The 14,181-nt window shown below is 37.6% G+C and overlaps 1 protein-coding gene across 4 annotated transcripts in view; it reads left to right on the top strand.

Moving 5' to 3' along the window:
• LOC105692376 overlaps positions 1-14,181 on the top strand; it is a 166,100-nt gene that overhangs the window by 16,150 nt on the left and 135,769 nt on the right. For 2 of the 4 annotated variants that reach the window (XM_048660045.1, XM_020855950.2), the window contains exons 1-2: positions 5,986-6,015; positions 6,371-6,506. The exons of 1 other annotated variant lie outside the window; for it this stretch is intronic. In XM_048660045.1, coding sequence (XP_048516002.1) covers positions 6,001-6,015; positions 6,371-6,506 — 151 coding nt within the window. In that variant the 5' untranslated portion in view covers positions 5,986-6,000. Of the gene's footprint in view, positions 1-5,985; positions 6,016-6,370; positions 6,507-14,181 lie in introns of those variants that run through there. One more of the 4 variants, XM_048660044.1, reaches the window with a different exon arrangement.

The following is a 14,181-nucleotide window of genomic DNA, read 5'->3' as shown; positions in this document are numbered from 1 at the left end:
ACGATCATTACACCTCCGCCATCATATTATATACATTTGAATAATTCACCGTAGATATAGAAGATCGAACTTCTCGTCGATATCGTTTTCGAGTCCTAAACTCATTGTTTTTTCACGTAGACGCGAGTAGTCCACACGAACGTTTCGTATTATCTGGCGCTAATGGCCAGACCACCTACTAGCTAATGATTTTATAATCAAGAAAGCTCGAGGTTTATTTCTAAAGGCTTGATGCTCCGTTGAAATTGAAATTATAGAAATTAATTATATCGTAGCCCGTGTCTAATGGCACCTAATGGTATGTAAGGTCGCAAGCGACGAACGCACGACCTTTGAAAATTAATTGTAAGGTCAAAAGTTCGTGTAGTCCCTTTTGCTCGATTCGCTCCATTTGAAAATATGTCGAGAAATGATGAAATCGAACGATGGTTCGGTGCAAAGAACGAGACGATCTTTCCATCCGACAAATTTCCATGTCTAAACGATACGAACCTTTGACTTTACTTTACTTTTCCATTTTTCAATAAATTTTTAACGGCGAAAAATAATGTCAAATCACAAACTTTTGCTTTCGAATGTTCAATCAATTCTTCTTCAATCCAGTTATCTGCTCTCATCATTTTCAGACAGAGAGAAAGAGAGAGAGAAGCAGCTCGTCTTTCGAAGTGTATATAGGTTGATTTTCACGCTGAAAGTGAATGAGTTTGGTTTTCATTAAAGTAAGTAAATAAATCCTCATAAATTCGTGCCATGAGTTGGTTTCTTATACTTGAACATAACTAATGTAATGTCGGTAATTCAATTAGGAAAGCTTAGACCGAAGCGCGCGATGTTGAGTAGTGTACCGTACATACCTAGTGTAGTGTAAGAGTGCGGGAAGATTAATATTAGAAATTAAGGATCTAAGAACCGGTGTATCTTGATTATTTATTTACCTGAATCGAGGCGATGATGAAGACGTTAAGATATACCCTCGTACAGTGCGCTCACTTCCTTTCGTCCTTTACGATCATAGAGATGCTGTTCACCTATAGGCCGATCAACTATTAACATACTTACGCGTGTGTCTGTGAAATCCCAGTTTTCTACGTCCACTCCAGCTGCACCTGTACCAACCTATACGTAGCGTTGATAAAACGGTCATCCGCAGCCAGTCCACTCAAAGATCGTCATTTCAAAGTCATTTGTACACTCGAATTAATCCAACGTAACACATAAACCTGATTTCATACGCATGCAATTATCAACGAATTTATGTATTGCCGCTGCGAAATAATACGATCATCGAGCGATTCTAAATTCCGCAGGATTAATTTCTACCCATAAGATCGTCCTTCGATCCAGGGGGCGAACGCCGTCGCAGTGCAGTCTATGAATCCGATGTGGTTCTTATCACTCGTAGTTTATCGATCGTAACGAAGTTAATTGAGATTCTAGAAATTCTCGATGATCTGGTTGACGGTGAATTAGGCAGCGTCGAGATATTCTCAATAGTAGAAAAAAAAAAAAAAATAAAAAAGAACGTTCTCGATCTGAGTTAATTCACGTTACCGCGCGAGCTCCGAGTGGTGATGATGATGATGATGATGATGATGATGATGATGATGATGATGAAGGAGAGTAGGATCAAAGTCGGCCTGCAGCAGTATTATAAAAGAACATGATACATATATTGAGAATTATTTTCTTGCGCAAGTGATTGGTCTTGACTTTGCTTTTGAATAGTACCTAATTGCTGGCATTCTATCGGCGGTTAGATGCAGCCGGATCGAGATAGTCTTCTCGAACATTAGACCGATCGTGAACCGCACTCTATTCTGATCGCGGTGTTCTCGCCTCCGGTCAATAGACTTATTAGAAACAGTAGCTGTAATTGAGTCGGCCTTATTCTTATAAGAACTAGTTAACTCGAGCAGACTCATTTGATGACCGTTCACCTTTTACCTCAAGTCCGACGCGGACATCGGAATCCTCGAAGGGGTTCGAGTCGATTGATGAATCGCGATTCGTCAAGGTAATCCGGAGTTTATTTCCTACTAGCAAATCATATTCGCAAGGATCCAGGCGTAAAAATCCACGACTTCGAAGTAGAGTTTGCATCGGATTCCGATTGAACTGCAAACGAATTTTTGGAAAAGTAATAATAAGATCACGGTGTACCGGGTGATACGAAACGTTCAGGCTTTTTTTTTCGAATCGGAACGGATTGAAGCAAGAAAGATACGAATGAGCAAAAGGGTGATATAAGCTTCAAGTATCGCCGATTCGCATCGCGAACGAACGAGATGAAAAATAACAAGAATCATTGGACATGTTCTTCGATATTTATATGCAGATATCGCGGGGCAAAACTTTGCAATCGGGTTGTGGCAACCTTATAACTGAAGTTGCGGACTGCTACCCATAGGTGAATCGGGTCGATCGTGTTGGGTGAGAGGCGCGGTACGTAGCGTGAACCAGCGAACCAGCGAACGAGCAAACCAGGCGGTGTGACCAATCGTCTCATTACCGCTAACGGACGTAGCCCTCGTTTTTCCCGAGCTTTTTCCCTAGCACCGTCTCGAAGAAATAGATTATTCGTCGCTTCGATTTTCCAAACTCCCACAGCTCCTTTGATATTTTTTTTTGCAAATTTGGACAAAATTTATACGTTGAAAATTTGAAAACGAAAATTCATTCGATCGACTTTCGTGCGGGACAAGTCGCGTTCTGTGACATTTTCTGCTATCTCGTTTGCACGGCTATCGCGTTTCGTACGAGACAATAAAAGGCTCGAGGTAAATGTTCGATGAATTGATACATCAATCGGGCGATAATTTGTTAGTGGCAAAGTAATTGTAACAGCGTCAATTAATTATACAGACGTTAGGTACATACGTATAAATCGGTCAGCGGTTGTCGATCTTACAATTGCCCTAATTGCGCACCAACTATAATAATGCCTAGTATAGACACTCGCGTTGCGTTCTATGTATACGACTATGTAACACATATGTATCGCGAACATTCAAATATTTATACACATAATGTATATATACATAGGTATTGAGGTACTACTTGCAATACATCTCGCTGAAGTATACAATAATTAGTAACTGCTGTAACACGCACGTCATAATTAGCGGTATTTATTATCACCAGTTCGTTGCACACTTGCAAAAAAATGAATAGAAAAAAAAAATATATGAAACAAATAAAGGAATAGAAGAAGAATATGCGTGACGTATAGTACCGCCGTGTAAGTTTTTGACCTTTCGAGAAGTAAATGGTGACCAGAAAATTTTTATATACACTTATGGATAATGGGTATAACGTACCAACGGATACTGCAAGTTTATCACCGTACAGATTCGGAATTTCTGCATTATCATTATAATAATTATGATAATGACGATGCTTTTCAACGTCAAATAAATCGTTCCCGTATACTATTCGACCCTCTGTAATTAGTCGACTCTGTCTGCGGGCGGTCGGATTATATTAGCGGAAATAATAAAGGAACAAAGATCGAGAGCTTCCTGCAGCTAAATGAAAGGGAGATTATTGCAAAATCTGCTTTTATTATTTATAGCTAATTGTAAGCCTTTATTCGGTTAATATGCGGTGCATGCGCCTTCCACGCTCCATGTAGGGTTCTTCTAAAATTCTTACAGATTTTCATTCACCCGTAGTGAGGAACCTTCGCTCAATCGCCGGCTTGAATCACACTCCGAGATCGTGTCTATGGAGTAAAAATTGCGGTGAAAAATTTACACAGCGTTACACCTACTTTGATTTGTCTTGTACATTTTTTTTTATCTCTAGTTTCTTCAGAGTCACGGTAGAAAATTTCTGAAGCATTTTCCAATCTCATTCTCACGAAAAAGTAGCCAAATCTCAGCACTCTTCACACAGAGTGTTCATCACGGGATATTTATAATACACGCGCATCGGTGATTCCATGAAAAAAATATTTCTCGAAAGATTCTCCCGTCTATCGCAAATATACAATATTTACGAGTACTCGTACACTCCTATTATACCTACAATTATTGTATGTACTATGTCAACTCGAATATTTGTTCTTTACGTATAGGTAAACGTCACGGGTATTTATTTAATCGCTGACGTCCGCACGACTACGTACTTCGTGGTGGGTCATTTCAACGACTGCAACGTCAGTTACGGACGTACTTTTTTTTCGGACGGAAAAAAACACACGATTTCTCACATTTCTTTTTTCGTCTCGGTATACTCGTTCAGTTTCATTTTTTCAAGTTTAACAACAACACCGCAGGTGTTTTTATGTATAATAAGTATGAAAAATATTTGAAACCGCTTGGGCATGATAAATTTTTTTATTTATTTAAAAGAAAAAATTTTTTTTTTAATTTCAACTCGACCGAAAAAAAAACATTCCTCGATCTGTACAATTTTATGGTCGTACGAGCGAATTTATGACGCTTGGTTTGAGTTTTTTGTTTCTGTAAAATTTCGTGAGTTATCGATCGTGTTTATCATCACATACTCCGAAATTTAATTCGTACATTTTGGTGATTTTCGAGAGGGTCGATAACCCCGAGATTCGATGACTCAGGGGGGGTTCGAGATATTTTCTAATTAATTCGTAATATCTAGAATTTTAGAGTCTTATAATCGGCTTCGCAATTCGAAGGAAATCTTTTCACGCGTTTATCGCCGCAAGTACCGTACGGCGAGTGCCGGCCAGCAATCTTTTTCCCCGAGTCGACTCTTCGTACCTGGATCGCGGATATCTTTTCTCGAGGGACGGCTTAAAAAATGATGAAATTCTCAGGGTGTCTTTGTACTACCGGCCTCCGTATGCCGAACATTTTTTTTTTATCGAATCGCACGTTGCGTTCAAAAGATCATGCGTTTATGGTATAGTAATGCGATTGCTAGGCAATAAAAAATGTGGTGCGCAGAGCTCTCACTACTTGTCATTGAGTCTCCGAGAACTCTAATGACGAATAGTATTCATCGAATCCCCTCGCACGTGTTACAAGATTGTATAAAGTAATATAGATAAGAACGAGGAATTCGCGCAATTGTTGTGAGAAAAAAAAATCTCAGCAGTTCCGCAAACGAAAGTATATATGTATGTATAACAAATCTTCGTCGAGTGTCATTGTTTTAAAATTAATCTTGAACGTGACAAAGCCGCGCGTTTTTTTTTTTCTTACTTTTATTTCGTCTATCTTACCTCCTCGATCAGCAACACACGTGTACGTGTATAATAACCCATGTTAAGTGGTGAACGATAACGAGTTTATTTTAGCATTTGAAGTTTCCAAGCTTCTTATGTACAAGGCGGATAATAATTCATCGATTTCTGTTCGCCAATTAGACGCGCGTCCAATTCCATCTCATATGTATATGTACATATACATATCGCCGACTTGAAACCGAACTTGAAATGTTCGTAATCTCCGTAATGTTCAACCTAGAATATAATTGAATGACGAGGAGAAAGATTTAAAAAAACAAAAATCAATGTTCGACAATTCTGGAAATATTGAAAAATCTTGAACAACCCCTAAAAAATTTTTTCCCAGCTGATTTGCGTTTTTCTACAACCTAATCGATGGACTGCAGATAATTAGGAAGTAAGTGACGGGAGATATGAGGTGATCTTATTCGTTCGGCAATTCTTCTATTCGCTTATCGGTTTTTTAATTTGTTGAAATATTTTCTCGCGGAATTCTGTGTGTTCCGTGGGTTCTGTGTGCACGTGGTTAACGTATACGTTGCGTAAATAACTCGGGCGTTTGACGCGTTGAGCGAGATTATCTGTTGGTATAATTTACCTTAATTGCACGGCTACCGCGGAGTGTGTTGGTAAACACGGTGCATTCGCGGTAATAGTGGGTACGTACGTACGTGTGCATCTGGAGACCGGAGTTCTAGGTGTCTTGGAAAATTGTGTTTTAACTCCGCGCAAGTTGTCGGTGCACAGGTGACCTGGACAACGTTCCAGAATAAGCGGCCTTCGGCCTTCACATGAACAAGCACCAGGTTAGAGAGCGTGCAACTGCGCCAACTATTCTGTATATCTATATGTGTCGCTGTTCGGATGGTAGTAAATATATAAATGCACATATGTATTCACTTTATGTAAAATCACCTTTCAAGGGAATTGAATTTCATGGATCGGGGTTAATCGATGTGGTGGTCTATACCGATACAGAATAGCCCGGATCATTTGAATCCCGATGCAATTATACGAGGCTGGAAAAATTCTAGAATTCAATGCCCCATTAAATTAATTCGTTAGCAGATCACATGCTCCGATAGGTATGGGTCTCCATAGATTTCACGTGATTTCATTTTATTCATTCATTTCTTTGCCTCGTTTTATTTTCATGGGCAGAATCCTGCCAACCTGGCGGACGGATCGGAACGAAACTCCCCTGGGAGCTGCGGGGGTGGTATAAGCAGCAGTGGTCGAAAACCTTTAACTTCTATCATCGAACACCTTCGTAGTTCTAGAAGCAAACTACAACATGGTAAGTTGCGATTATCATCCGATGTACGATCGTCGACGCTTTTTACTTTGGTACCGAATATCGCTGCTCTTTTTTCACACCGAATCGATTTGTCGCAAAGTGTGTGTGGAAGTGAAGCGTCGAGAATTTAAAATTGATGTGAGAATTTGTCGCATAAAATTTCCCATACAGATGTGTGCTACGTATTTCTCTTCGCAATAAAAGTGTATAAATTTTGACGATTTTTTTTTTGTCGGTTTTCGGTCATTCTATTTTTTTTTTTTCTTGTCGTCTCCCTCGAATTGCCACATGGAATATAGATCGTTAAGAGATAAATATACTCGGCGGTATGAATCTTGTCGTATAAATCTTCGCTTGGGGTACAATTGTATGGGGGGGGGGGGATAAGGATTATTGTTGCATACACGTATACGGTTTGCCGTGAGATCTTGTCCCCCGCTAAGATCAACTCTCGTAAATATATTCCGAACCATTATGCGAGCAACAGGACGTTGATAACGTAATAATGAGGAACCCGTATACCTCCTTCGTCAGGATTTCGACGAAAGCATTTCTGTATGTACGCGTACACGTACGATACAGATGTACATATTTGTACCAATAATATACACGCGTAATCTCGTACACTCTTTGAAAAAAATATTCCTCATCGTTATATTTACGATGGACTTTATATTAGATCCGCTGATCGTGACTATATGATTCCGCACGGTGTAAATAAATAAATTTCATTCACCCGGCTCTTAGAAAATCGGTTGAAAATTTTTCCGTCAGTTCAAGTAAACTGCCCCCACCTGTTATACGGATCAATATTTTCTAGTCGGTGAAAATCCAACGTCGGAACAAAATATTACGACGCGTAAAAGACGGAGTTGAAATTGCAGGAAATTTCAATGATTCTCAAAAGTTTTCGCCGTGCATTGAATCAATCGCGTTAACTCGGACATTTTTTCTCATCTGGTCCCGATTTTGGTAAAATTTTTCATTATTTTTCACTTCGCTGTGTTTTGGTTGCTTTTAGACAGTTATAATTTCGGGTCGACTGTACCTGTGATGCCGAGGCTGAGATTCTCGTACCTTTCACAGCGTTTTTCGGGTGCGCCAATAAACCTCGGGAGTTCCGCCCACCCCGTTACCGCGCGGTAGCACTTCATCATTTTACCTTGCCGCGGATACTACGAACTACTCGCAGTTCGAACTCCTCGTTTATCCTTCTTACGAATTTTCCACTCACGCCGCCGACGACTTATCTCGCGTATACGCAGCGCGCGGTGAATAAAAATGAATAAATGAATAACGAAAATGATAAGTCATATATACATCTAGAGTTACAATACGGCCACGTGCATTATCACTGCAGCGTGTTCGAATTACATCCCAACGACCGATTGCCACTCGTCGTTTTATTAACTCATTCGTCATTAAAAAAAAAAAAAAAAAAAAAACAATTTTCAATCAAAGCGGACTTGCGCACAGTTATCCTGAATCCAACTTCGATTAGGGATTATGTAAATCATGATTCAAGTTATCGTTGTAAAATAATTAATAGAATTTCACGGGGCATCGGAAGAGTGACGATTATCATTTAGCAACATCGTGACCTGGAGTTCATGAAATCGTGCGCGTTATAGTTAAAACCTCCATATTAGGTGATCTGCAGCCTGCACCTTCTCAGATTGGCTAACGCGTATTCATTCCTACTTGGTTGCGTTCAACGTTTGTTTCTCCCGCGGTATTACGTTAGGCTTGTTTTATATTATCTCGTGTAGAAATGGACTAGGAATTGCCCTCGGGTTAGGGTACACATAATATGATGTCATTTTCTATAGTACGTAACGCGAATCGCGAGCGATCGTTACGAGTCACACAACTCACGTGTACAATGTACGTACGCACTGTACCCATTTACCTATATTCCCACATACCTATATACATATATTCACATAACATATGCACCCATTTAGATTGTACATAAGTGTACCACGTGTCTTTCAACAGACCACGACGTGTTACTCAATGTGTGATGCACATATTTCTACAGTATATAGAAAAAAATACATCTTGAAATTATTTTACAATAGTATATCGATGTGTGTATAACTGCTGATCCGCATATGCCTATGTACACAATGTACATACGTAACACGTGTGTTACATAATCTACGTGAGACAATTTTATTCATGGATCAGGATCGAACACAATTACAATAATCGTTATAATCGGGAGATTAATCGCTAAACGGTGAATTTGAAACGTTGAATGACGTTTACGTCTAATATCTGCAGTTACCGAATCAACCCTCCGATAATAAATTGGCCCCTCTCTCCCTTCGCCATTTCTGATCTGCTTAAAAATTTCGTTCTTCCTTCAGAACTGACGATCTTATCGTCGGACCAGAGAACTGGAAAACTGATATGGAATGCTTGGATATAATATACGGTATGAGTGAATTATGCGGCGCAATAAAATAATTTCCCCGCTGGATAATTTTCATCAATTTGCACTTATCGTAAGTCACCGTTCGTTATAGGATGTGACGCGCGCGAGAGAGAAAAAAAAAAAAAAAACAAGACAAGGTATAAGGAGCAAATGAGGGGAGCGAGAAAAAGAGAGCCTGTAAGGAAATCGAAAAAACTTGTAATTTTTATTGAAATAAAATAACATTTATTATAATTTTGATTCGGGCGGGGTTAAAGAAGTACAGGGGATATAATCGTATCTTTCGCTCTCCTGCGGGGTTCGCATTTTTTTTTCTCGTACGGGTATCACATGGGTAGGTATGATGCTGGCGAAGGTTATATGGGTGCGCGCACAATTTATAATGCAATTAATGCCCTGGATAGCAGCGATTGGATTTATGGGATGTATTCTTATTCTTTTATTAACTTTTTTTTATTCTTTTTATCATTCCGCTTCTGGTGCTTCTACTTTTACTTTTTTACTTTTTATCCATAATTTTCTTTTTTCTTTTCTCTTTTTTTTTTTTGTTCATTCTTGTTTTTGGTTTTGTTTCTTCTTCGGCAGCGGCGTTGGACGTACGTACGAGTAGGTCGAACGTCGGATGAGTTATAAGACACCGCTCGGTAGCTCAGCGGAATACGCAGTTATTTATTAACGACCTTTGATTATTTTCTACAACGCGATCACCGCGATGATGATTACAATCGTGATGATGACGAAGATGAACCAGATTCACGCTAAATATTCAGAGGTACAGGCTATTCAACGTTATTTCTTTTTTTTTTTCCTCTCCTCGTTTCCAGCCAAATAGTTCCAATCTAATCTATCTTGCAGTACGAAAGTTTCATTCGTCTAATTTGAAATTTGAGCGTTTTTTCGTGCATACATAACTACGTTATATGCTTATAATATGTATATAGGACGAACTGTGTATCTATGTCATTATTATAGGTAGTTAGCTACTTGAGCAATGCGCTATTGAAATTATTTCGTTACCGTTTAGCTTTATGTATTTATATTAATAAGTAATTAAATTTCCTCAAGTTTTACACCAACGGATAGTTAAACGCTATTGCTCGATAGGCACGATTATCCAGTTCACCGAGTGTCGATTAGTGTCTAATGTAATAACTGCACGAGTTTCTGCATGATATTCCCCTAGTATATAATCTGTTACATTTACTTATATATATACGTTTATATAAATTTTCTCGTTCGCCCAGAGATTCTTGGAGCTAATCGTGAGTAGATTTATCGGTTAAAAGCGGTTCACCTTTTGCTCTGAAACTAAAAATTGTACATAAGGTTACCATTTGAAAAAAAAATAAATAAATGGCTTCAAAGAAAAAAAAAAAACACACACACAAAAAATTGGTGCACATACAACCTTCTATTTGTAGTCGATTTGAATATCTGCACCGATCGATAAATATCTTTGCCCGGCATACCTCCGTATACCTTAACCTTAACTGTGGTAAATGTGAACGATTGATTCGTTGATAAATTATGGAAATTATTTGAAAGATTGAAAGAGAAAAATTCATGTAATTCCATGTACCGTTTTACGCCGGTGAAGGTAGCTAATTCGACGTCACCGATCGTGAACGTGCTCGAGAATTTCAATGAAAATTTACACCAGTTTGCCAGGTGTGCGGAAAGAGAAAGAGAAAAAGACGGTGCAGAGGAATATATGATAGATAATTGGTTTTCTGGATGGATGAATCCCATGCACCGTATATCGTGGAAGAATCTGTAATATCTGTTCAGATTACAATGCTAATTTTTCAAGGGTCCAAATATTTTTTTTATCAAATCACCCAATCCTTGCAAAATATTCCCGGATATATTCATCTTCTGATCGTAAATTTATGTAAAAAAAACTTCGAAGATTTGATTTCATATAATTCCAGCCTTATGCCTTTGAAATACAAATCGAAATGACGAGCCTGCAAAATAGTTCGCATGAATTTTCCAAATTATAGACACACGCGAGCGAAATGGTCTAGTTTTGTTCGATATTATCGTAATCGTTGTTATTATTATCGTTAAAATTGAATGATATTCACGAGCACAGTCGCTATGTGTGTATGCTGTACGAGGAGCAGCACGCATCAAGTAACGTATAGTCGGAATAGAAATCCAACGTAGAAAGGGATTTGACCCGTTGATCTCCAGTTCGAGAGTCGGACAAAACGATCGTTATACCTATCTAGACTTTAGTATACAGGAACGAAGTGATTGAGTAAGGTTCAAAGATATAACGGCTCAAATATGTACATCTATATGATAGACACGTCGCTACCGACCCAAGTAGCCGACTAACTAACTAACTAACTTCACTGTGTAATAAACTTGGATAAACCAATCGCTGATCTCACGTATTACAGATAGATAGAATATTATACCAACTAATTACATGTAATCGAACGATATTAGAAACCCTGGATTTTCTTATTCTATTTTCTTCCTCAATTCTATTCGAGTACACGTACGCCATTTTTTGTGCTTCTCCGTTGAAGAAAAGATTTAAAAAAAAAAAATTCCATCTTCGTTATTTTCAGGAACGCTCTAGGCATTCTTGAGATGGAGAAATCAATTTTTCAAACTATTTTTGAAATTTAAGTTTCGAATTTGAAACTGTATCGGATGTAGTCGATTGGTTATCGCATACTTTCTGCGTGGGATAAAAACGGAAAAATAAAGTGAACAAAAAAAGGAACAGAAACGACTTGAAAGAAATGGAAGATAAAAATTGAATAATAAAATAGATAAAAATAATAAGTAAATAAAATAAAAATAAAAATTCGTCTAACAAGTATTCTAATGCAAGAAACTTGTCGACGTATACGAGAATGATCCTGCTGGGGGGGTTCGAATTTAAATAAAGTGCGTACAACAAACTTCAGATACATTCGAGTTGCAGGTATTTTACTGTTTAACGCATACACGTTGCTCGCGGTATGTGTAACCATATATGTAGATTACATACGGTACTGTTATTTGCTTTAACGATCACGTACGTACATCGTTACGTATATGTCATTCATATTAGGTTTGTACACTGTAGATTTTTATTTCTGTTTTATTGTTTATTTATTTGTCTTTTTCTAGTTTTCTAGTTTTTATTTTATTTTTTTTATTTTTTTCATCTTACCTACGCCACTCGTGTTCGTGACCCTGCTCGTGATTAATTATCATCGAGATATTATGTTATATTTTTTTCTATCTACACGAGATCTTCTGGGGAATAAATGTTTCGCAATAAATATCACGGGTACGTAATGTATGTTAATTTTTATTAGTCATGTGTATTTAATGATTCTCGATCATTAGATTATAATGTATACTACATGCATCCGGATATAATGTGCAATGGATTTACAACGAGGTTTGAAAATTATTGTTTCGGATTATTACAACCCATTGTAAAGAATTTGCGTTTACGTGATTTTAATATATTTCTATTAACGTTTAAAAAAAATTTTGTATACATAAGTAATTCTTACGAGTCCTTAGGGGCAATTTTTTCAAGAATCACAAAATACGAATTCAACGTCACTTGTTCAAAATGTCAAAAATCCGATCGGTAAGACCAGCTTGAATAAAGCTCGCTAATCGCGAGGAACGAAATCGACAGTAATTCGTCCTTTTTTCTGAATTTAATCTTGAAACCTCATCGATAATCTGCATTGATTCTTTTTTTTCGCATTTTAATTCTTTCCTTAATTTTTTATCAAATTTCTCTCATCAGATTTCCTGGATTTGTGGTAAATGCACGTAGGATGTTTCCGCTGGATTCATCGCATCGGTATAATAGCCTGCTTCATGCGCTCGCAAGACTCGAATATATGTAAATGTATATATCTTTACCTATACATACGTAATATATGTATATACGTACTTTATATACCTTATATCTTATACCTTAAGACTTAAGTTATGAACTCTTCGGGGTCCGCAGACGATGCGACGCTGCAACTCCCTAGGTAATATAAGTACCCTTCCTTTTACTCACAGTAATATACTTTAAGCTGATATATGTACTACATATATACCTTACTACTATCTGCACTATTTTACTTATACCCTATCTATATACATGTCTAGATATTTTATATATACCTACACAGCGCCAAATGTTATATCGGTTGTTTTTGCACAGCTGAAGAAGCTGAGAACATTGCTCACATACTTATTCGGACGCGACTTCTTTTCTTTTTTTTTTTTTTTCATTTATACACATGTTGTGTAGTATCCATTTATCGCGATACGCTACATTTATGCAGTTCGTTTTTCTCTTTTCTTTCGATCTTTTTCCACCGACTTCTCCTATGGCGGCAGCTTCTGAAAACTGGAAGAAATTAGTTCGAGGAGATTTCTCGATACGGATCGCGGTGAAGGAAAGATAATTAAGTCGTTTAGATCATCAAACGTATCAAAGCGCGCGGAATTAGGTAGTGGATGTGCAATTATTTATTTAATTTAATTTAATTTATTTTTTTATCACTAGTATGGATCGTGTATTAACAAAGTGAAACACATGCTTTTCTCCTAAATATATGCATATGTATATCGTATACATTATATACAACGGTGGTACATAAATGTTAATTATAATATACACCACAATAGCCGCGGGTATAAATATTAATATATAACACGGTTCTTCTGCTCTCTTCTTCTAACTTTGCTGAATTTGATTAGCCGGAGAATTTAGGAGAGCGTTTACCCGTTAATTTTTTTTTTTCTTCTTTTTCGTTCGAGTAACTGCAGCATTTTTGCTCTATGCAAAATGTGACAGTCTCGAGGTTATCTGAAATTCGTACAGCGTTGAATTTCCATTAGCTGGAAGTTTTGTTCACATTCCTGAGTCGTTCGTATTTAATATACCTATGTAATACCTATGTACATATGAGTACGTACACGCAAAGAAGGGAGAGAGAACATGATGAACAAACAAAAGAAGAGTTTGTAACCCAAGTCGAGGGAGGATCGTGCAAGAAATTGAGATATCAAGTCCAGTAGGTGAATGGGGTTATTAATAATTCTTATCCGGTGAGGCCCGGGTTATATATTTTATATTATTTTATTTTTTTCGAGAGTTCTTTATACCTCGACATCATGATGTATCTTCGGGTCGGTGTTCTCGGCTACTGACGCCCGATCCTTACGTGTTTCTTTGCTTTTTATGTACGAACAATATATGCACGTATG

Source organism: Athalia rosae, chromosome 1 (assembly GCF_917208135.1).
Source record: "Athalia rosae chromosome 1, iyAthRosa1.1, whole genome shotgun sequence".
Lineage (NCBI taxonomy): Eukaryota > Metazoa > Arthropoda > Insecta > Hymenoptera > Athaliidae > Athalia > Athalia rosae.
Note: the sequence above shows the minus strand (reverse complement) of the source record. Positions and strands in the feature narration are given on the sequence as shown.